The sequence below is a fragment of the Colletotrichum gloeosporioides genome, assembly GCF_011800055.1.
Source record: "Colletotrichum gloeosporioides strain Lc1 chromosome Unknown consensus_25, whole genome shotgun sequence".
Taxonomy (NCBI): domain Eukaryota; kingdom Fungi; phylum Ascomycota; class Sordariomycetes; order Glomerellales; family Glomerellaceae; genus Colletotrichum; species Colletotrichum gloeosporioides.
The window spans coordinates 63,711-85,698 of record NW_025544670.1 but is presented as its reverse complement, the minus strand read 5'-3'; the positions used below and the strand labels follow the sequence as shown (position 1 = coordinate 85,698).

The 21,988-nt window shown below is 52.1% G+C and overlaps 6 protein-coding genes and 1 pseudogene across 7 annotated transcripts; 2 read left to right on the top strand and 5 right to left on the bottom strand.

Annotated features, from left to right (window-relative positions):
* Positions 1–210: 210 nt before the first annotated feature.
* On the bottom strand, positions 211–947 carry GCG54_00015365 (annotated as a pseudogene). The gene is given in 3 exon segments: positions 211–250; positions 268–431; positions 482–947. Coding segments are annotated over 3 exon segments (670 nt in total).
* A 5,123-nt stretch (positions 948–6,070) lies between these two features.
* Positions 6,071–6,793, bottom strand: GCG54_00015364 (uncharacterized protein; the record flags this gene model as incomplete). Its single annotated transcript, XM_045415159.1, has 3 exons — positions 6,071–6,363; positions 6,414–6,524; positions 6,607–6,793. 3 exons carry the CDS (start codon positions 6,791–6,793, stop codon positions 6,071–6,073), a joined length of 591 nt encoding a protein of 196 aa, XP_045267141.1.
* A 7,534-nt stretch (positions 6,794–14,327) lies between these two features.
* On the bottom strand, positions 14,328–14,838 carry GCG54_00015363 (uncharacterized protein; the record flags this gene model as incomplete). The annotated part of the gene is given in 2 exon segments (XM_045415158.1): positions 14,328–14,491; positions 14,511–14,838. 2 exon segments carry the CDS (start codon positions 14,836–14,838, stop codon positions 14,328–14,330), a joined length of 492 nt encoding a protein of 163 aa, XP_045267140.1.
* Positions 14,839–17,285: 2,447 nt separating this feature from the next.
* GCG54_00015362 (uncharacterized protein) lies at positions 17,286–17,924 on the bottom strand (the record flags this gene model as incomplete). The annotated part of the gene is made up of 2 exons (XM_045415157.1): positions 17,286–17,462; positions 17,526–17,924. The coding sequence occupies 2 exons, from the start codon at positions 17,922–17,924 to the stop codon at positions 17,286–17,288; spliced, it is 576 nt and encodes a 191-aa protein (XP_045267139.1).
* Positions 17,925–18,121: 197 nt separating this feature from the next.
* Positions 18,122–18,870, bottom strand: GCG54_00015361 (uncharacterized protein; the record flags this gene model as incomplete). The annotated part of the gene is made up of 3 exons (XM_045415156.1): positions 18,704–18,870; positions 18,373–18,598; positions 18,122–18,347 (listed from the first exon to the last, which is right to left on the bottom strand). Exons 1-3 carry the CDS (start codon positions 18,804–18,806, stop codon positions 18,122–18,124), a joined length of 555 nt encoding a protein of 184 aa, XP_045267138.1. The 5' UTR covers positions 18,807–18,870.
* Positions 18,871–19,643: 773 nt separating this feature from the next.
* GCG54_00015360 (uncharacterized protein) lies at positions 19,644–20,019 on the top strand (the record flags this gene model as incomplete). The annotated part of the gene is made up of 2 exons (XM_045415155.1): positions 19,644–19,920; positions 19,943–20,019. The coding sequence occupies 2 exons, from the start codon at positions 19,644–19,646 to the stop codon at positions 20,017–20,019; spliced, it is 354 nt and encodes a 117-aa protein (XP_045267137.1).
* A 120-nt stretch (positions 20,020–20,139) lies between these two features.
* On the top strand, positions 20,140–21,375 carry GCG54_00015359 (uncharacterized protein; the record flags this gene model as incomplete). Its single annotated transcript, XM_045415154.1, has 3 exons — positions 20,140–20,499; positions 20,603–21,151; positions 21,364–21,375. The coding sequence occupies 3 exons, from the start codon at positions 20,140–20,142 to the stop codon at positions 21,373–21,375; spliced, it is 921 nt and encodes a 306-aa protein (XP_045267136.1).
* Between the last annotated feature and the right edge of the window lie 613 nt (positions 21,376–21,988).

The following is a 21,988-nucleotide window of genomic DNA, read 5'->3' as shown; positions in this document are numbered from 1 at the left end:
AGCGCACAGGGGACGTAGCTAAAGTGTGCGTCGCAGATGACCTGAAACCACTGGCCTTCCCAGTCTTCGACCGGGGGAACAGAACCAAAGTGAAAGCGGAAGAGGTCGAGCGTGAGAGACTGAAGATCGTCTAGGATACTACCGAAGTGCTGCCAAATCAAGGTAGATAGATACTTTGATCGGAAGCTGGATTTGGGCCGACAAATTTTAGGACCGGAAGAGCTGCGTCTCGCGGTTGAAGAACTTGACGCTGAAGAGTTTACCCACATCGATGAGACGAACTCTCCGATTGGGGCGTGGTTGAGAGGGTTTGGGTTAAAACGGACACCCTGCAGGGCATCCCTTGAAGTGACCAGAGGGCCACTTCTCGCGTGGCCTCTGGTGCGACAGCAGTAGAACCTATCGCTGATGGAAGCCAGAAGACTGTGACTCTGTTACCTGTTCTCTAGAGAGCTTCTATGCCGATGTATGGTCGGCGAACCTCTCGTTGGCCTGACTGTTGCCGCGAGTGACGAATGGCTAACACAGCCGCTTTATTGCGGGTGAATACATGGATAGCCCGATATTCAAGCCTGCTTGGGAGCGCTTTGACCGCTTCAACCAGTGCCGCTGCCTCCTTTCACTGAGAAAGGTAGCGTTGTAACTGTTCCGTAGCCTATGACCCTGTTTCTTGCCGAGCTCCCCGTCGCTAACCTCACTGCCCATCCCGACTGAGTTGCCTCTGAGGAATCGACCGCGTTATCGTCAACTGCTGTGTGCAATCTTTCTTCCCACGGAGCCATCCAAAATGCTTCGATGGTCTCTAGCCTGTTAAGGAGCAGGTCGCGGTTGGCCTCTGCTATCGACTGAACGGGGGATAGAATCCATCTAAAGGTCACCGCCCGCAGACGTCGAAGCGGATGAGTCTTGGGGAGACTTCGGATCCGCACCCAGAACCTCGTTGAATTCCTGTCGTATCTTTCTTGCGCTGGTTGTATGCTTGCCTCCGCCTCAGCGACCACCGTGGCCACTGTATTGAACGTTCCCACAATTGTCTGGGCGCCGATCCTCTGCACCCGGTTGATCGATCTCATCTGCACTGCTCGACATTTATATCTCCAGACGTTCGACGCGTAGTCCATCCTTGGTGCCACAGCTGAGACGAAAAGCTGTCTGGCTGTCGCTGGGGACAGACCTTTGAGCCGTCTGAGCCTCAGCACGGCCTCCAGCCCTTTTGTCGTTGCGTCTGTGATGTGCTGTTCGAAGCGAAGCTTTGTTTCTATCGTCACCCCTAGTACTTTGATGTGATCCTTTTGTTGGACACTGTCGCCTTTGATGACGAAGCTGGTTGAGTCTGCTGGCAACATATAGTTGCGTGTGAAGGGGATGATGGCTGTCTTGTCTGTCTCGAACGTCGCCCTGCTTCGCTGCTCTCACTTGAGTACTCTGTTGATAATATCTTGAATGCCCTGACGGTTTTCTTCTCGCGATCGGTCGGTGACCAATGTCGTGCAGTCGTCGATAAAGGCCAGCGCTCCTCCGTTCTCGTCGATCTGGTGTTGTACGAGGTTAACGTTAAAGAAGAGGAAGAGCACTAGTGATAGTAGCAAGCCCTGAGGCAGCCAGGCTTATGGTAGTGGACAAGCCTCGGACTCATGGCTGTTGACCAGGATGCTTGCCGTCCTATAGGAGCAGAAGGCGTCAACTCACCTCACCAGCTTCTCTGGGATACTCCGTGCCTTGAGTCGTTGAAGTCGTCTCTTCTTGTACACCCCATTATATGACCACAAAGTTCTCGTCTTAAAAAACAAGACTCACAACCGTCCTCTTTTTCCACGCCCTGTCAATACACTCCTGCAGCATTACCAGCGCCTGCTCTGCTGACCTCTGCTTGCGAGCGCTAAAGTGGCTGGTGGAAAGAAGGCCGAACGTCTCAACAGCATACGAAATGCGCTCCGCCAGGACCGACTCGAGCACTTTCCTTGGTGCAGACAGAAGCGACATCGGTCGCTAGGCCTTTGCTATGCCGTAGTCGCCCTTGTTCGGTTTCCCAACGGGATGATCTTAGCGTGTCCCTACTGCTGAGGCAGCGTCCCTTCATCTAGTGAGGCTTGGAAGAGTGAGAGGACCCTATACTTTACCGCCGGCCATTTGGATTCCACATTCCTACCGGAAAACCATCTTCTCTGGGGGCTTTCCATGACTTTGCTGCAAAGAGCTGTCGCTCTATTTCTCCCAACCTGAGGACTGGAAAAGGCACTGGCGATCTCTGCGGTTACTCTCCTTCATCCTTGATGTTGTTCGGAAGATGGGGGAAGAATGTGGAGAGTAGCTCTTCGGCCTGTTATACGGCGTCTTTCACCTGGGGGCCATCACTCTCTTTAGCTGTGGAATCTTGTCGAAAGATGCCCCTTTGCTGGCGTTGAGGTACTTCGCGGCCTTATAGATATTGGAGTTGTAGGCTAAAAAGTCCTTGTAATGGATTTTCTTCTGCTGTTGGATAGCATTGTGATATTGTTTTGCTGCTGTGCGTGCTCGTTCTTCAAGTTCCCGCCGTCTGTTGTCTGCTCTTCTCTCCCCCCTTGTCTGGTTTCTCTAGTGGGTGTGGATCTGCTGGAGCTGGGTCAGGTCGGCCGTCTACTATCTCTTGCCGTATTGAGATGGCTTGGTTTTTGGTGTTAGTGCCTCTACTGCCTCGCACACAGCCGAAATTAGTCGACCCGCCTGCACTTGCACTGTGCCTCCAGATGGCGCCTACTGAAGACTCGCTTCTATTCTCTTGTTGATCTGCCTCCATGGCGCATTCTTGAGTAGCAGTTAGGGATGGCTTTCCGTCTCGGGTGCCGTAATGTTAATAATTGTCTTAATCGATCGGTGATATGAGCTGTGGTCTGTCTGATGTATTCCATATTGTACTACTGTCTTGACCGTCTCCTCTGATGCAACAGACAGGTTAATCGTTGTTGCTGTCTCGTTCTTCTCTCACGTCTCCCTGTCCTGTGGGAGCAGGCTGCGAAGCGAGTACACGCTCATCAGATCGATGATCGGATTTAGCCTCGCCTTGCCGGTCCTCCGACACACCAACTTCTCCCCATAGGTAGTCGTGCCGGTTGAAGTCACCTACTAGGACCACGTCTACCCTTTATCTGTTCCTCCTCGTATATTCCTGATGGCTTGCCTTAGCAGGTCGCACGCCTGCTGAAGCATCTCTGGATTCTGCACTGGCATAAATACCGATGTTATCAGCAGTCTTCGATCTGGAAGCTGGACGATGGCTGCCGTGGTGTCAGGTGATGCTATTGGCACCTGTTTCGCCTCTGCTTCTCTGTTCACCTACAGCAAACTGCTGATCCCCTATCTCCCTTCTTCTCTCCACGCTGTTGGTACCACCCTCATCCACCTGCTATGTCCCATTAGGACCGTAATGACCTTACCTTCTCTCTCCCATACTCACGGCTCCTGCATTAATATGGCTGTGAAGTCGCGCAACGCCTCGTCGTTCATCAAACTCTCGTAGACTGCAGCCTGTATCCTCACGTTGAGCTGAAGGATCTGGACCTCTCAACTCATGGCAACGTGGAAACAGCTTCGGGCAGTTCCTGCTGAACGACTCATGCGGTCCACCACAGGACACGCATTTCACAATCTTCTCACGGCATTCGCTGTGGTGGTGGCCTTCCTTGCCACAGCGTCCACACACTTAGGGCTTTACGCACTGGTATGCCTTGTGCCTGGTAATCTACTGACAGTTGTACCACTATTGAGGACGTGGTAGCCTCTCAAACGCCATTGCTGTGACAGACTCCCCTCTAACAACGTGGAAGAAGCCCTCGGAAATCAGTCTACGCGCATCACTGGCCTTGTAAGCCTTGGGTATGTCTTTCTTGCTCAGCCAGGATAACTTGGCCACCATGATCTCGTTTTCTCGGCTAACTGCCTCTGCCGCCTCAGCCCTGATATTGCCCTTCTCGTCCAGTACCTCAGTTCGCTTCACAATGTCGACCTCCACGGGATAGAGCTCGTCTCGTAGCACGCGTGTCCCATGGCCGAAGCTCTTCTACGCGATCTGCTTGACAAGCTTATGCTCAGCTTCATCGCAACAAATGATCCGGATCATATCCGCGTTCCTTGGGTCTTCTGTGATAGCCCTACAGACGTTCGCATATGAAACACTGGGGCTGTTCCGATTCGCAGGAACTGTCGCGAAGCCTATAGCTCGCTCTTAACTGATTACAGCTCCGCAGTGATCACGCGAGGCTCTGCCTCAACGTTCTTGTTCCATGTTTCAGAATTCTTCCACGCATCGAACATGATCTCCATTGCTGTACGCAGCTCTTTGATCTGCTTGCCCATGGTTAGGAGCACCCTTTCTTTGTTATCCTTAGCGGGATTTGCGCGCTCCTTGGCCAGGGGTGCGGCTTGGGTAGTGGTCGCCCGTCGGGTACCGGTAGCAATCTCGGTCGCTCCCTCGATCACATTGTCGGTTGTCTCTTGATACGTTTGGTTCAGTCGAGCTTTCGCGGATGGTCTTCGAACCCTTCGTGATAGCAGGTCCCCTTTCTTCCCTTCTAACTTTTCTTCTTCGCAGTTTGCCGCCTGGAGGCGCACCTTGATGACTGCCGTATGAGTCGTTCGCTGACTAACGCCGAAACAGAGCTGCGAAGGAACCGGGTCCGTCAGCAACGCGATGCGACCCATACAGCCTCTACGTCCAGCTCTCGCGGTGCCGTTCACTCAAAGGGATCACTCTCAAGTCACCCGCCAGGAGAGCAGGCTTCGTAAAAAACGTCGTGCCCTAAGAAATGCGATAGGTAGAGGAAAGGTTAGCGGTGCTTGGAAATCAAATAATTCAACGGGTACAGCAGTAAAAGTAGAATAAGAACAGAATAAAAGCAGAAGTCGAAATGCAAGCCGAAGTTAGCGGGCCTCGGGTGCCTCATATGACGGTTGAGGTAGATGATATAGAAGACTGGCGAAACTTTGCCGAAAGCCCGACCCACCGGGACAGCAGACTCCTCGGGATAACAGAGGTGGATCAAATTCACACGTCCCTGGTGACATCTGCTGCTGTAGCCAATCAACAGGCTGGCGACATCTCGAACAAGACGACGCAGCAGCTAATGGGAGGAGTAGGCCTGGGCACGCTCTCTAAGTTAAGAACACTCCAATATGTACCTTTCTACCACTACTTCATATTTGTGGTTGCCCACTTTTCAGCGACGTTCACTCTCCCCGAGACTGTTTCCGACGGGTTCTACGTGTCATGGGTCAACTTGCCCGGCCATGAGGTCCACGTCAAGTCCCCGGCCCTCGGCGCCCTGGACACCATTCTCCCCGCCGGAGATGAACCGTGGCAGCTCCAGGTCAAAGCCACGGCTGCCCGGCATCCTAAACGCGCCGGGACCACCTGGTGCGGCGGGCCTCAGGGAGATTACGTCGGCTTGTGGGTTGTACACCGCGGGGACTCTGGACTACGGCATCGGCGCTGACGTGGGATACATGATCTCGGCGCCGGGTCTGGACTTTTGCGGGGCCGCGCGGACATCATCGGCACGCCGGTGTCCACGTCGTCTAATTGACTGAGTAGAACCACGATTACATATCATGCATTCGTGCCCTACATGTACCATCTCGCCACATGTTGGGATACAAAACGGGATATTTGAGATCAGCAGCCATGAATGATGAGCGTTTAGGTATCTGTCAGCCGGTGATGGAATGTCGGGGTCATTGAGTCCAATCCGTGGTTAGTGGACTGGTTGACAACCTTGGTTTATTAAACTGTCAGCTTTTCCTGCCTTGAGCTTTAATACATAACTACATTCGTTCCTCTCTTGGAGCGATCCGGCAGCATTGTACCACGAGCGACCGAGCCTCCTCGTGATTCGCGACATTCTTTGCCTCTGGTAGCAATCAACGGTCTTCAATGCTTTTGATGGCTTTTCATTTTGTGCATTCGTAGAGCCTCTCTGTCAACCCCAACACAAGTCAAAAACACGCTTTATGATGTGTGATTTTGCCACGCACCCATCCTAGTCTATCAGAGCAGAATAAGTCGCAACAAGACTCCCAGTTCAACACCTTCCACCGTTCAGGTAATCGTAACAGCACCTGTCGTAGTGGTCAGAAGCGCATTGTTTGTCGGCACTGTGAAGATCAAGGTACTTGAGGCACCAGCGAAAAGCAGAGCCCTCAACGGCTCGTGCTCCTGGTATTGACGATACGCAACGAAGCCGAGTGAGACGAGCGTGGCCAGTTCCAGTGTGCGACCGGTAGCTGCGCCGCGGGTGTAGACTTTGTCCCGGGCGCGAAGGGCGTACTGCGGCCCCGGGCCGGTTGAGAGAGCTACCGGGACAGTGTGAAGGAACGTTGATCCAACCGTGTCTGAAAAGGGGAAGCGCGAGTTCAGAGAGTTGAGAGGGCGGGATTCTTACCGGCCCACCAGGCGCAGCCCAGAAATCCCGTTGCGGTTATGGCGGTGTTGAGTGTGTTGACATTTTGCTGGTTGTTGCGCAGCCGTCGACCCTTTGTTCCATAGTCTCCTTCTGTGGAGGGACAATACTGCTGTGTTGCTGTGGTGGTGATGATGCTGCTGGGAAGGAACTAGGCTGAGCTAGGTGGGCTGACGGAGACGGGAAGACCCCTGAGCCCGGGCGCAGGTGGGTGTCGCCGGGGACCCACACCTTCCGACTCGGCCCGTGTGGGGCCGCGGGTCTGGCCTGATTATTCTCGGACGGATATCTTGCGATGTTGCGAATTCAGCCGACCCACAAGAAATTCCGGGGGGCGGGTAGGACGGGCCGACAAATTCCATTTGGGATGGCAAACGAACCTTTTTTGGAAATGCTACTTTATTTTTCTCACTGTTAACTTGTGGCGTGGTTTCATCATTGCAGCGCATCCCTGTGCCCCAGCACCAGACGTTGACAACAATTGAGGCTCAGCGCGCAACTATCCCTTATTGAAGACACCAAATCATACACAACCAATCACAGCTCCTGTGAAGGCAGTGTTTCAATATTATGACGGATGTCGACGCTAAATCTCTCCTGCTCCAGGCGCTTGGCGGATGGGGTGTCGTTCAATAGGACAATTCAGACGATCCGGAGGCTGACAGCTAACACGCGGTCTGTTGTACGGAAATCTCCTGTATAGACTACTGAAACGTGAGTGAACTGATCTTTTGCAGCGTGGTCCGCAGCATGATCGCCGGAATCTCGCATGCCACAGTCGTTGGCGTGTTCGGCGCAATCGTCGGCAGCCTGGTATGGGGCACTACCTCCGTACCACTTATTGTCGCTTCGCTCGTTAGTTTCGCCCTGGGAAGCTGGAGGTGGTATCAAACTGCCATCAAGCAGGCCTTGATACAGCTGGAGCAGCATCCTCGACTGATACGCCACCACATGGAGTCGAACTTTCCCTGGCAGGCCGAGATTCAAGGAAGAGGCATAGAATTCTACAGGGTTAAAAGGTTCTCGTAGTCCTGGACGCTTCAGAGCAAGCTAGTGGCAACCTGGTTGTCTACGGAGTCGTCGCTGGGCGACTTGAGATCGCGGGCAGAGTCGAGGATCATTGAGGAGTACGCCGACGGGGACTGTTGAAATGAAGTACTGCTACCAAGGGTGCTCTTCACACAAGCACTTGAATAACAAAGAAGCTAGTCGCAATGAATGCGCATAATATAACGAGAAGATAAGACGGCATGTTAATCATCTTACTCGATGAGGAACCCGTGGAGCGGACAATTCGAGCCTGGCCCCACCTGTTCAATCTCGACGGCCCCACATTCGGAGAAGACGGACAAGTTCAGCGTTCCCAAACTCGACGAATTGAGCAAGTTCACGAACGGATGAACCCAATCCTTCCTTTAATCCAGCTATAGAAGTCGTGAATGGTTCCTGAATTATGCGCTGCAATAGCTTCTGTTTTCCGCTTCGTTAACACGGCGACACTGTCGCTGGGTTTGCAGGTAGATCCTGATGAATGGATACGCGTGCAGCGAGTCCCCCACCAAGACCCGCCTTTTACCAGTCTTGATTTCGCGTTCGGTGTGGCAGTGTGAGAGCAGCAGTAATTCAGGGAAGATTAAGATCGCGGGGGCGTTTCAAAGCGAAACCTTGTCCATCCCTCAGATCCGAAGGAGACGGGAAGTGCTTGTCGTGTCGTGAGTCCCTCATCCACCCCGATCCTCAAAAATGCCCGCAGAATCGGTTCTACGGAGTGGAGCGGGAGCGCTGTGTATCTTATCCATGCAGCGTGTGTTGCCAACTAATGTCAACAAACCTTGGCCGCTGTTGACATGCGGTGCCGTGTCACGATGCCGACATGAGCCGCTTCGTTTTTTAACACTGCCACATACGACCACACTTGTTAGAAAACTCGGGATCCTGTCCGCTCTCCCATAGATAGGTTAATGGGGGCTGGGGTTGTAGTTGGGTCGATGACTACCAGGAAGGTTGTATGTCTTTTTGTTGTTTTTGTTCTGTATCATCTCATGTAGCGTGATGCTGAACAACACCGGCCATCCTACCACCAGATGTTATATTACCCTCCAGAAGATTATTTTATCCTCACATCGCATAGGGCTTCCAAGAATGCTGTTCAAGTAAGCGTTTTCTGAGTCTTCCACTCGTGCTCTTCAGTGCTTCCATCTCTACCAAGGCTGGCGGACCAGGCTTCTCAGGGTGCTTTTTGTGAAAGTCATTCAGAGCACAATCACAGCCTCGCATACTCTCCTCAGGCTCCCATGTCGTCTCTTTATGACACTTCCACTTGGTATTGTGGGTCAAACTGTGCTGTGCAGCGTGCTTTTTGTGGACGTTCAAGATCTCCTCGAAGAGCCATCTTTCTTCGATTCAACCGTCGTCACCTCGGTGCGCAACACGGCCAGCGACACTGTGGGCTTTTTTTGTACTTTCCCGCTTGTCCTGGGATACCTTTCGGCAGCCACAAGCGTACTCTGGACGTGTGAAAAGATTTGTTAACCCTGATGTTGTCGGGTAAGTTAACAACAACAGCTCCCTTGTAGACGGCGAGGACTGGAAATGCTACGTCCTAATTGTCGTCCCGTTTCGTTTGGGGTCTGTTAGTTTGCATGTTTTTCAAGCTGATCATGACATGTCATCGACTTTGAAGAGGGAACTTTTGTCCCTCCTGGCATTAGCGCCGTCTTTGTGTCTCTGCTGTGAGATCCTGGCAATCGCTTTCAGCTGGGTCAGAATTCGGTCGAAGCGGCTAGCGACAGCATCGGCTCTCAGGAACTCTCTTCTCGCATTGGATGAGAGCGATGCTGAATAGGGTTCGGGTGGTTCGATGCCCAAACGCGGGTTTTATCTGTCATTCGCAAAAAAACGGTGAAACACCAGTGGTCTCGTTGACCTGATTGTTGTAGCAAACTCGGCAATAGAGAGCCAGTCAACCCAGTCATCCAGGGTGAAGCTGATGTAGCCGCGTAGATACTTGTTCATAGCGGCATTAACGATGTCAGTTTGGCCGTCTGTTTCTGGGTGTAACGCTCATCTTGGCCGAAGCGTTCGCCGTTGTCTTACGTCGTTGACTAATGCGGTGCCAAAAGTAGGAGGCGAAGGCTGAGCCACAATCAGACATCATGGTTTCCGGGGCTCCGTGAAGAATATAGATTGTCCGAATGAAAACTTTCACAAGCTCATCCATGTCCAGGCAAGCGACGGCAATGAAATTTTGTATTTTCGTCAATGTATCGACGACAGCAAGTACGTGCCGGTACAATTTGCCATTACGAGTGCACTCGGGAAGGTGTGCGACATGGTCAATAGAAATATCAACCCACGGGCGAGCCGGAAGTTCAAGTGGCTTCAGGACGCCGGGTGGAGCGGAGCGTGGCGTCTTGGTTCGAAACAGAGGGCGCAGGCTCGACCGAATTTAGTTGTGAACTGTAACATGCCGGGCCACCAGTATGTGCAGTTGAGCAAATCTGGTGTCTTAACAATCGGCCGGACCGGTGCTGTGCGTCCGGTGAACCACTTTCAGTCGTAGATATAGGGTATCAGGGACAAAAAGGCGATTTATGAAATAGACAAGGCCATCCACAACGATGCATTCTTACTTTTCGCATCGCAAGAGCTTGCGAATCGATTTTGGCCAACGCCTGGCGGTACGGTTTTCATCACGTCCGTCTTGTTCTCTCAGGGCGAGAATCATTTGCTGGGCCAGGCTGTCTTCCTTGTAGTTTGGCGGATGAGTTCGTCGATTGACTTCTGCTCGGGTGTGGGGTATATGGCGGTCATGAGTTCCAGATAATTCACTCCTGTCTGGACTGCTTCAGCGGACTGCTTGAGCATCTTCAAGTATAGCAGGGTCGATTTTCTTGGGTGGCAGCAGGACTTGTTCTCGGTGTTTCAATCGTTTGTCGTCGTCTGCAGAGGTTTGCAGTCCGGGAAACCGGCTGAGGGCGTCAGGGATCGTTGCTTTCGACACAGGGCGATAGGTGATGACGAAGTCGAACTGGGATAGACACTCAGCCCAGCGCACTTGTCGTTGATTGAGCTGCTTTGTCGTCATGAGGCTCCGCAAGTTCTTGTATCCGATGATCATGTCGAAAGTTTCCTCTGTGCCTTGAAGTCTTGGGCGCCATTCCTCAAGTGCTTTGACAATGGCCAAGAGCTCTTTGTCATGGATCTCGTAGTTGTACTCCGGGGCAGCATGCTTGGAGGAAAAGAAGGCAACAGGGCGCAGTTTCTAGCCGTCGTCCTTTTGTGAGAGTACACCTCCGGAGAACCAATTGGAGGCATCGGTCCCGAAAACGGTCTTCTTGGTATAGTCGTAGTAGGCCAAATCTGGAGCGGTGGCAAAGGCGTTTTTGGGTCTTTGGAATGCAGACGATTGCTTCCCGTTCCAATTCCACGGACACCTTTCTTCAGAAGGTGAGTTATTAGTCTAATAAGTAAGGAACATGCCTCGATAAAACGGCGGTAGAATTCTACAAAGCCTGAAAAGGCTGTAACTCTTTGACTGAAGTTGGGACTTTCCAGGCTCAAATAGCTTCAACCTTTTCAGGGTTCACCGTGATACCATCTATCAAAATGATTAGGCTGAGGTATTTAGTTCCTGTGGTATCAAACCCTGACTTGCCGATATCAATTTGAAGGCCTGATATACCCAGGCGTCGGATAAATTCGTTGACATAGCGTGTGCTCCTTCCGTGTCTTGGAGAAGACATGTAAGTCGCCCAGGTAGGCTGTGCAGTATACATCAAGGGCGTCGTGGAGCACGTGATTGATGTAATTCTGAATGGTCGCATGCGCGTTGCAGAGGCCGAACGGTGTTACAAGCATTTCTAAGAGTCCGGAACGGGTGATGAAGGCGTCATCGATTCATGGGCCTCGGCCACTCGGATTTCATTGAATGTGGCTATTGCGTCGAGTTTGGTGCAAAGTTTCGCGCCGTAAGGGGAATCAAGTGTGTCTCAGAGCGACCTATTCTTGATGGTCACCTCGTTCAAGTCGCGATAGTCATGACAAATTCTCACTCCGCCGCCTGGTTTCGCGGCAAGCACCAGTGGCGCTGCGGCTGGGGAGGATGATTCGCGGATTAAACCCTTGTCGAGCATCTCGTCGATCCATTTCTCGATGCACGGTAGCCCTGCAGGCGAGAAAAATCGATTCCTGTGGTGCGACGGTTGTTTTACGGGCATGACCTCGATCTCATGCTCTCAGGGGCGATGTGGCGGCAAAGATTCGACATTCTTGGTCAGAAAGTGTTCAACATAGAAAGCAACTCGGGGGGTAGTTTCTTCAACACATCTTCCGGTGTAACTGGTGCTTTATCCTCGAGGAACTTCTGTACGCCTTCGTTGACAATTTCCCGCCGGGGTAGCTCAAAGTTCTGTCCTAGGTTGTGTTCCAAAAAGTCGTGAAAGTATTCTGGGAAGACCTTCGACGCCTCTGTGATAGTGTAGTTTCCCTCACCCAGGCGGCAGTAAGAGTCTTCTGAGAGCGGCGGGAGCACGATGGGCGCCATTGATAGTTCCTCGCACAACAGGCGGTTTTACTCTGCCATCTGTATCCCCATCACGCGGACGCCCTTTTGTTTGCAAAAATGGGCAAATTCCACGCCGCGGACGCAACGGATATCGTCCATATCTGGGAACTCGATTGACTGCGCGAGGTCTGGGCTAGCACGCATTGGTCTATTACGAAGAGCGGGCAAAAGTCGTTGGCCGTGGAGGATACGTGCGGGTGTTGGGTGAGAGGTTGGACGAGCTGGTAAGGCCGTCTGGGCTGCCCTGGTTTCTGGGCCGGTGGGTCAGATAGCTCTTGTCTTCCGCGCGCATGACCGAGCGAATGGAAGCAAGCGGTGTAATGGATGGCGTGCTGGTCCATCACGTATCGAGATTGGTGCAATGGTGTTTGGGGACAGTGGCGGTGACGGGGATGGTGTGCTTGGGATAATGGATTCTAAAGGTTCAAAGAACCGTACTTACCCCGTCGGTCGCGTATAGATTGTCCAATCTTCCACAGCTCCTGTTGTCTGGGGTGCGTTGGGGTGGTCATCGATATCATCTGTGTCGTCCGCGCCTTTAAGAGCAGGTTGACGATGGCGGAGGCGAGGGGTAAGCAGACTACCAGTAGGCGCACAGTAGGATACTGGTCGCACATCCTGTGGCAGGCAGTGACAGTTGCAAAACGTGCAGTTGAAAATGACGCCAAGGTGACGGAAGTCTAGGACAGGATTATGTTTTCGAAGCCAAGGGAGGCCGAGGATGATAGGTGTGTTTTGGGAGAGTTTTGTGATGAAGAATAATGAGAGTTCTGTAAATGGCCACCCGGGACACAAAGCAGTGTGTAACAACGTAGTGTGTAACATAGCTGGATAGCACGCCATCTGCAAGGCGCAGTGGTTTCGGGCGTGGGAGCAGCTTTGTCTTTGCGCCATATCGACGTGCAATGTTGTCGTCGTCGGCAAACGCACATGCTGCACAGCCAGTGTCAACAAGGTTAATAGTTTCAGCGGTGGAGGTAGGAGACGGTGTGCGCGATGAGGAGAGAGAGGTATGGAGCAAGATAGAATTCTTATCGTTGGTACCATTTGCGGACCGCAGGTCAAGGAACCGCTGTCCTAGCACCAGCGGTGTGGGATCGAGTATCATAGCCCTGATTGCCTCGTCATCTTGCTCGCAGGCATTTGACCTTTGCACGCGGCTCAATGCAAAGGTGTGTTTTTTAACCAGGAGCTCGGGGTGGAGTCATGACTTTGGTCCAGGGGCCTAGCTACCAGTTTCTGCTTCGGTGGGCGGATTTGATATGATTTCTCCCAGGATTTAGCCGCGTTCGAAATCAGTGGAACTTGACTGGTGTTACCTTTGGTACTGGGCCCAATGTTGAGAACGGAATTCGGTGCGCTGCTGACCATAACAGCCGCCGCGGGTGGGAAGAGTGCCAGGGAAGGCAACTGGCATGTTGCCCGGCATGTTGAGACCATAGAAAACAGGGGTCATGCCGCGGCCCCGATCACCTCTGTGAGCATGAAGGTGATCAGGACGAGGGGGCATGGGCAGCGCGTTGGGTTTGGCAGCGACATCTTCTATTCTTCAAGTCGATCGGTAAGTTACTTCATACCAGTCATGACCTCCCAGAGTGGACCGTGGCCATCCTTCTTACCCCAAACCTGGCACCGCATGGTCTGCTCATAGAAAGGCTTGACTTCGATGAGCAGGTGCCAGTCGTCGTCAGTGGCGTTATCCTCATCTCGGATCCGGTCTTGGGCTGCACTTCGCGCATTGCGTCGGAGTTATATGCTTTTCTGTCACATTGGTCGCCAATATAGATAGCTTGGGAGTTTCGAAGTACTCAAAGTCGCGCTTGCGAATGCTGATCATTTTGTTTTCCTAGGTCTCGTACATAAGCTGAATTTTGTGAGGGGCTCCTTCATCTGCTGTGAACTTTTTCGTGGGATCCTGAGACGGTCATTTCTGGACTTCTGTCTTTGAAGTATTCTTCGTGAGTTTGTTGAAAATGTCTGCCACGTTCTTGGTCAACGCGAGCTATTCTCGGGGTCGTGCATTGTCATTTTGAAGGTGGGTGCGTTCTTCCACTATCTGAGCAAGGTTCGAATCAACCGAGTGTAGGATCCAGCTCTAGGCGATTAAGGCACCATAAATTGTTATAACCGGGTGGGTGGTCTTTGGGGACGTCGGTAGCGAGTCGAATCCAGACCGCAACGTAGGGACAACGACTCTGAGTCTCCATAAGTCGCGGGAGGGTTTCGCGAGTATCGGCCCTGGGAGCATGGCCGTCTCATCGGTCGTCATTGTGGTATGAAGGTCCAAAATATCGAGGTTCACGTCATCGAGTGTCGTGGGATCGTGGGTTCTAGGAGTCGTGACAGAGGTTGATGCCACCCAGAAGGCGCGGTACAAGGAGGTTGTAACTTCCAATGCGACAGAGCACATGGAGCAGTTTGTCCCCCCCAGATTGGCTCGTGGATAGAGCGGTGCTGTTCCTCGGCGGCCGCGGTATAGGCTCCAATATGAGCCCTTCAAACCTTCAAGGTACACCAGTTTGGTGAAAATGATTGACGACGGGTAGACAGATAACGATATCCCCTGTCCGCGAGTCTTCGGCCGAATCCAAGGTAACCATGTCCGTCCATTAGGTTTCTGAGGGCTTGGTCCACTGATTTTCTGAAGGGATCCGACCGGAACATCGAAGTGACGATTTTCCAATCTTCTGCTCTTTCGAATGTTGGAAGTTGAATCATCTCTTCGGCTCTGCTCGGTGTCTGCGAGATCATGTGCTTCACGCGGCCCTCGTCAGTGGTATTCTTGTTAGAAAACGCCACCTTGAGAACTCCTTCTAGCACCAACCCGACGATTTCTGCCATTCCAAGCCTGTTTGTGCCTCCAAGGTCAGAGATGCTGAGACAGATGACCTTCAACAGCCCCGTTCCGTGCGGATATCAGTTCCCGAACGATATTGGAGTGGTCAAAGTCATCCACGACCAAGACGGTGTTAGATAATTAAATAGCCGCCCTTGAACCTTTTTTAGGGGAGACCAGAGCAGAACCTAGAGTCTCGTCTATCCATACACCAGAGGCTTGTTTGGTGCCTCTCGCTTCTCCAGTAACTGATTAGGCAGGCCTGAAAACACCACCTCCCCGTCGCTGGGGAATGTGAGCCGGGCTTTGGAGTACTGTTGAACGGTTTCCGATCACTCGGCCTCAAAGGGCTTGCTATCGGCGCTCTCGAGGAGCAGGTTTCAAAAACGTCTTCGGTCGCGGATAAAATGCTACCAATTTAGTCGGCCTGCGACAGGATGCCTTTGGGAAACGACTCGCAGAGTTCATGCTGGCCGCATCCCCATGGTATCTGGGTTTGGCAGAAAAAGAGCGTCCACGGATGGGGAAGCCGCTCTTGGAAGACCCAAGCACATTGATGCAGGGGGGTTTCTGGAATGTCCCGGTTTCATCTGTCTTCCAGCTTTTCCCTATGGATGGGGAACGGTGGCGCGTTGGTGTCCATCGAGTACGGAGACGGTACAACGCACGGCAAGACGGTCCAAGGGTTTCTGTCCGAGAAGGAGCCGCCAAGCCCGTCCGCGGCATGGCTGGCAGAAATCGTGCAGACTGACAGGCTATACACCTTGCTCATTATCGAGGCCTCTCGTCGCAAGTCGTCTTCGTCGTGCTAAATGATGTAGATGCCACAGATATCGAACGCCGAGCTTCTTGGTGATGACGAATGCGTCGGAAAAGGTTCGCGAAAGATCCGAAAGTGGGATCTCGTGCATAAACTATGCCATGTGTGCCGTGTTGCTCCCCAGGAGAATGCATGGGTGCATCGTGCCCCAGCAATAACTGAGCGTCATCCACTGAGTGGGGCGCTGTAGGTACTGCGTTGAAATAAGCCTGGGCGCGTGGGAAGGAGACTCTCCTAGGTCAATCAGACGTGTGGAGGCTCGGCTGTCGCCGTTCGGCATTGAGCAGCTGTGTGATGCCAGACAGTGGGCGGGAGACTTTCGGGCGAGGCTGATAGCTTGGTCCAAACCAGTACTGATGTTTTAAGACAGTTCTGACTGCTCTCTTGGGATCGAAGCAACGAATTCATCTGGGACTTGAGTTAGCCTTCCATGTACGGCAGTCAAAATCACCCTTCAGGTACGTCACAGGCCTGTTGTTTCTTCAACGTTGAAGAAAACGGTCAGCATTGTGTTGTGACGTTTTTCGTTCTATCTCCACACGCCCATGGTGGTATACCCTTTCGTTCCGCTGGCGAAGCCACACCGAAGCTCGATACTGTCTTGTGGTTGTAAATTATCCCAGTCCAGCCACGTGATCTTCCCTTCCCCCCAAAGTTCAAGCGGCGAAGCCAGATGAGACTGCACAGGCCACAAACATTACGGTTGCCCCTCTCAAGGCTCGCTTTTGTATGTGGAAGCCGGTAGCCATCTTCCTTTCTCGGACCAGAGCCTGTAAGAGATGAGTAGGTGTGCAGCTGTTTGGCGTGTGCTACCCGAGCTTGCGATCGGAAGAACCGAAGTGGATTACAGGGCGCCAGAGGCCAACCAATCGAGCCTTGGCATAATTGCGACTCACTGTGGGTTTGATCAGGTAAGCTATAGGCCTGAAAGAACGGAGGCACCGCAGCTATACAATAGCTGTCTAAAACGCTGATCATAAGGGGACGTATTGAGGTATGTAAAGGAGGGGAATGTCAGCATGCCTTGATGAAGAGGATGCCTAGATGAAGAGGCCCCCGAGTGCGGGTCTTTTAGGATCAATCACAGGAGCCGCCGTGGCTAGACCGGATTTACGGCCGAATATTCTTCCAAAAAATGGCACATGCACATGTGGGATTTGGCAATGCATGTCAGCAGAAACGTGACTCTTGACTTCCTCCAGTTAGAATCGGCTGTATCACCAGTGGAGCTGCACTAACCACACCAACGTGTATAGTAGGCGGAGCGGCACTTCTGGACTCAGGACTCGGCCGTTCTTTGACTGAAGAGAAGGTCAAGAAGAGAGACGCAGCGGTGAAGATGATGCTGGCAGGCAAGGACGGACCTGGAAGTCATTCCAATTGAGTAACTCACTTAGCGGGGGAGGAAGGGTTCCAATAAGTTACCCTAAAAATTAGAACCAGTCTTTGCTCGAGATGAGTGAGCACACTTCTCATCGACATCATTATCGTACATTTTAAGCAGGTCAGTAGTCGGGATGTCCTTGAACTTCCTGATGGGTTCCCTGCTCGCGAACAGTTGATGCACTTCCTCCGGGCTCCTCCCCTTCAGCTCAGAGATGAAGAAGTTGACCAAGATTGTCATCGCAACATTTATAGAGCCGTAACGAACCCGAGCTTGGCCCTAAGGTTGGCGTATTCGGTGTTCATCAAGTAGGGAACGGCGAATGGCGTGACCAATGTCGTCAACATAGAAACGACGCAGGCGAAAAGACTAGCTTTAAAGCCAAGGGCGGTTGTCTCAGAAAATACATCATAGGAGCTACGGAACTGTCAGCAGAACGTAGTAGAGCAGCAGGAGTAATTGGGATTCTGCTAGTTGGGCATACTTACACCGGTGCCCAGGATAGGCTGAAGAAGAATGCAAACAGCATCAAGCAGGCAGCAACTAACCCCTTCCGAGATTTCGTGTAAGACTTCAGGGTTCCCATTTCCCAATTTCGCCGAGCAGGAAGAGTCATAAAGCCATGAAGAAGCTACCGAACAGGAAAACAGGCCGTCGGCCGATACAGTGGATATACAGCTAACAAACATAATCCCGACAAGACTGATGTAGGAGGATGTCATGTTGGATGTGAACGCCTGATCCCCGAAACCTTGCGATTGGTAAAATATGACGTTGTACTGGCTCGTAAATGTCTGGCCGGTGATTTGTTGGCCGAACATGGTCAATACAGAAACAGCCATGCGGCGATGAAAAGTGTCGAACATCAGCAAAACGGCGAGTAGCATGTGAACGGAGAGATAGGACCTACGCTATTGCTCTCAGCAAACAACTCAGCCCAAGACCCCTTGCTCGTTCTAGTGAGCATGGACCAAGGCCTGCAAGTCCCTCTCATATTCGGCCGCGGGCAACCTCTTTACGAAGCTTCCGCAAGTCTTTTGCGACCTCCTCGCGCCTTTCGCAGCTGAGCGGCTAGCGAGGCGACTCAGGCAGGAGCGGGGAAGAATGTCAGGATGATGGCGGGGATGGGGAGTTGTAGGCCGATCGGTATCAGCCAAACAGCATTCCCGTCAATGGGTTTCGTACCGAGTATCACAACGCTTGCAATGAGCGTAGAGAGAGCGATTTTGAGCTCAATCGTCGAGGCAAACATCCCTCGGGGGGAACCGGGCGCGGTGTCGGCTTGGTAGATGGGTATGACGACAATTGCCCTGCCGATCATGCCGAAAGTGACACGCGACCGATCGTGAACATGGCCCTGTGTACAGCGGGGGTTTGAAGTGTGACGCCGCTGTCGATGTAGAGGTCAGTGTTGCCTCAGAGTATAATGGGATCATCGTCGGTCGCGTCAGGGTAATAGGGACCAGGTGAGGCACGCGTGCAAGATCGCCGTTACGCATAGCACTATGATAGCGGCACGACGGCCCCATTTCTCTGCGATCCAGGCACAGCAGATGCAATCCTGAAGGTGTCATGTTGGTCCGCCCCGCTCACTTGGCCAAACCGCCGAATGGAGGGAGTTGTTGGGTCGTGTTTGGTTTTCAGGGAATGCGTTCAATTGCTTTACCGAGAAACGGTGTGGGGGCCATGATCGACAACGACCAACCGGGGAGCGAGTATTTGTCTGTCTGGTCGTTGAACTCGCCGAATCGTCTCCTAAAGGACTGCATGGCCTGCACCTCGGAGAAAGTGCCGACATCGTAGCCGAAGTTGAGAGCACATAAGCTCACGTAGCTGACAAATGCAATTCCACATTATCAGGTGGTCGTCGACCGGAGAGAATCACAGGAGGCTTTACAAGATAATGAAGACCAGCCTGCCATTGAACAAATTCAAGCGTTGAGACAAGAATAGCTAGCCCTGATTCGGGGCAGGCTTTGCGGTACTATTAGCCATCTTACATGATGGCGTACTATTAGCCATCTTACATGATGGCCTGCGAGGAAAAACGCACGGGCTTGTCGTGGATGGCTTCAGAGAAGAATCAGGTAGAGGGTTTCGTAATGCCTGAGACTCGAAAGAAAGTCGCGCCGACGAAAATCACTTGAATGAAATACCAAGAAAGCTGCGAAGTCAGGACGCCTCGGTATTGAGTAGATCATCTCTTTATGAGAAGAGATGAGGACAATGTGGACACGCACAGGTAAACCTCGGAAACTTTGTTGTTGTCAACCATCGATGGGATGCTAAAGGCAATGCGAGGGATACAAGTCACTGGGCCTTCGGAGTGACCCCTGTGTCCCAATACCAAGTATGGGTCTGAAGATCGCCTCATCGACCCGCTGAATTGGGATACTGGGGAAGCTTCGCGGGGAAGACAATCTATTCATCGGTTTGGTTGCACGATGGGTTGATTCTCTAACCTGTGGAGTTCGATTTGAGGTTTCATCTGGGACTCCTGGTTTCCTGCACCTGGCCCCGATGGATTTGTTTGGGAATTGTGAGCATTTTTGGTTTTGAGACATTCGGAAACAGGCTTGGTAGCTGGCTTGTGACTGTTCATTGTTATGACTGTACTCGGATTTCCCCCGGAAGATATAAACTTCAGACGCTGTCTGGTCGACGTCTCCTTCGCCCGCGTCCATCTCTTTGGAGCTCTATCGTTCACTCACAAACCATCGCTCTTGCATGCTTTTAGCAAGGGCACCATAACCGAGAAGGATGGAGATCAACTTCTCTACACCATGTGCGCGTTCGGAACGAGTTTGGATCACTCTGTTCTGTCAACAGTTGCAAGCTGGAAAGCCCCGAAACTGATATTGATAGAGCAGAAGCCTAGTCCCTGTTAGCAGTCAACAGAGACCAGTGCCTAGCGATCTCAAAGTCGTAGATGCGCGCCGAGGAAGGAATGGTCGGAGCAAGAACGGGAACGGCTTCTGCTAGTCGCTCACATGCCTTCCACTGAGCAACTCAAGGTTTTTTACACTTTGGTCCCGACATCTCATCTTTGTGACGAAATTAATGAATGCAGATTAGGCCACGGCATTGCTTTGCGATCACGGAATGAGAACCGGACAGAGCGCCTTTGTCTTCATCTTACTAGGCTTCATGTACCGATCCATGAGACTTCTCGGCTTGGACGTCGACGTTTCGACACGGCTCAGTCATCCTCCATCGGCTACGAACTTCTTTCAAAGCGAAAGCAGGAGCAGGCTTGTGTGGTATTGTTATGCTGTCGACACCCTAGCTGCATCCGGAGTCGCGGCGAACTCTTCATGGCCCCATAAACCACCTGAAATTCCTCTGCCATGTAACGACAGAGATTTCCTCGCCCGTTGCCCTTCTCGCTCGGAGGTATGCCTAAAGGACCTAGACCAACCCAAGGGGCTTTCTCAAGCTGTTGCTCAACTTGATCTTCCACCCGTATGTCTGGTCCCAATGAACTTGCGGGCCCAAGGTCCCAAGTAAGCCCGAATTCTTTGGATTGGTGTGCGGAATAACCCAACTGAATATCGCTTCGCGATAGACTCACCAGAAGACACTCATCCAACTATTACAACTCGTGGTACCCTTTATCATATTTCTCAATTCTACTGTCTTACTGTCTAAGCTTGACGATTTCTCTCGTTGCATTCCCGAAAGATTCCGGGTCAACGAATTGAATATGTACGTCCACAAAGACCAGGGCATTTTCGCAGCTGTCTCCTTCCTCCACTTCATGCTGCACTCTACCTCCTGCAATTTGGCACGCATATCGTTGTCTGGCTTTACATTCCCGCTGGAAGACGCGTTCCACGATACTCCGTCTTACTTTCGGCTACAGTGTCTACCGCTTTCCCACGCTAATGCCACGAGCGTTTCAAACCTCATTCGACAGGGCTTTTCGCATGATCTCGACGCCTTCGACAATCCGTTTTGTCTTACTTGCTCCTTGGAATCCGTCAAGGTCCAGGTTATTTACCCCGCCACGGTCGATAACAGGGTTGTGTCGCTCGAGAATACGAGACGCAATGCGAGAACGAATCTTGAACTGATGCAACTCCTCGGTGGGGCAGAGCGTGGTCAGAGTCCTTACGTGAGTAATTCTTTTGAATTACGTGTTGCCACTGAGCTCATGTGTTGGTAAGATTCGTCGTGCGATTCCAAGTGCTCTTCAGCTTTCATGGTATTGCCGAGGAATGGCGCGATCCAAAAGAGTGAGTTTTCATCCCTCCTGTCTCTTCTTTTCAGGCCCAAAGCCTGATTCTTTAAGTTATTCTGACAGTTTCATCAACAGACAACTTCCAGATGACCCTTTAGAGGTTGCGGGCCCAGCCAAAACGCAGCACCGGATGAAGTTTGCTTTGTTCCGCTTAGCTAGAAAGGAGGCGCTCGAACGACCGCCTGAAACAGTCTCTAAGACGAGAGAGCCATCGTCTGCCGAGGAACAGTCTGTATCGTCCGACGACCCGTCCCATTCACCGAAGCACACAGGGGCAGTAGGACCTTGCTTTGCTATGAGTATCGTGCCAGGCCAACAGGTTTATTTGCCTGGCTTCCACCATCATTCCAGTAGTGACGGCGACCAACAATACCCCGCTTGAAAAGGGGACTGTATCGTGGGACGGATTCGCCGAACATGGTCTAAGTTCTCGTAGGAATCGATCAGCAGAAACCCATCAGGTACCATTTCAAAGTATCACCTAGAGCGATCGCATCCGGGCCCTTGTATTTCCAACCTCTTCGCCGGGATTCCATCCATGATGATAGAAACGAGTTGGCAAACACTCGAGCACATCGGCGGCAGTAGTTCAGCGGCGCGTTTCTCTATCCGTTGCGATTGTCCGTCACAGAACGACGACAAATCTAACATCAAAGCCCAGAAGCTTCGTTCAAGTTCGAATATTCTATATAATCTCAAGCTGGCCATTGT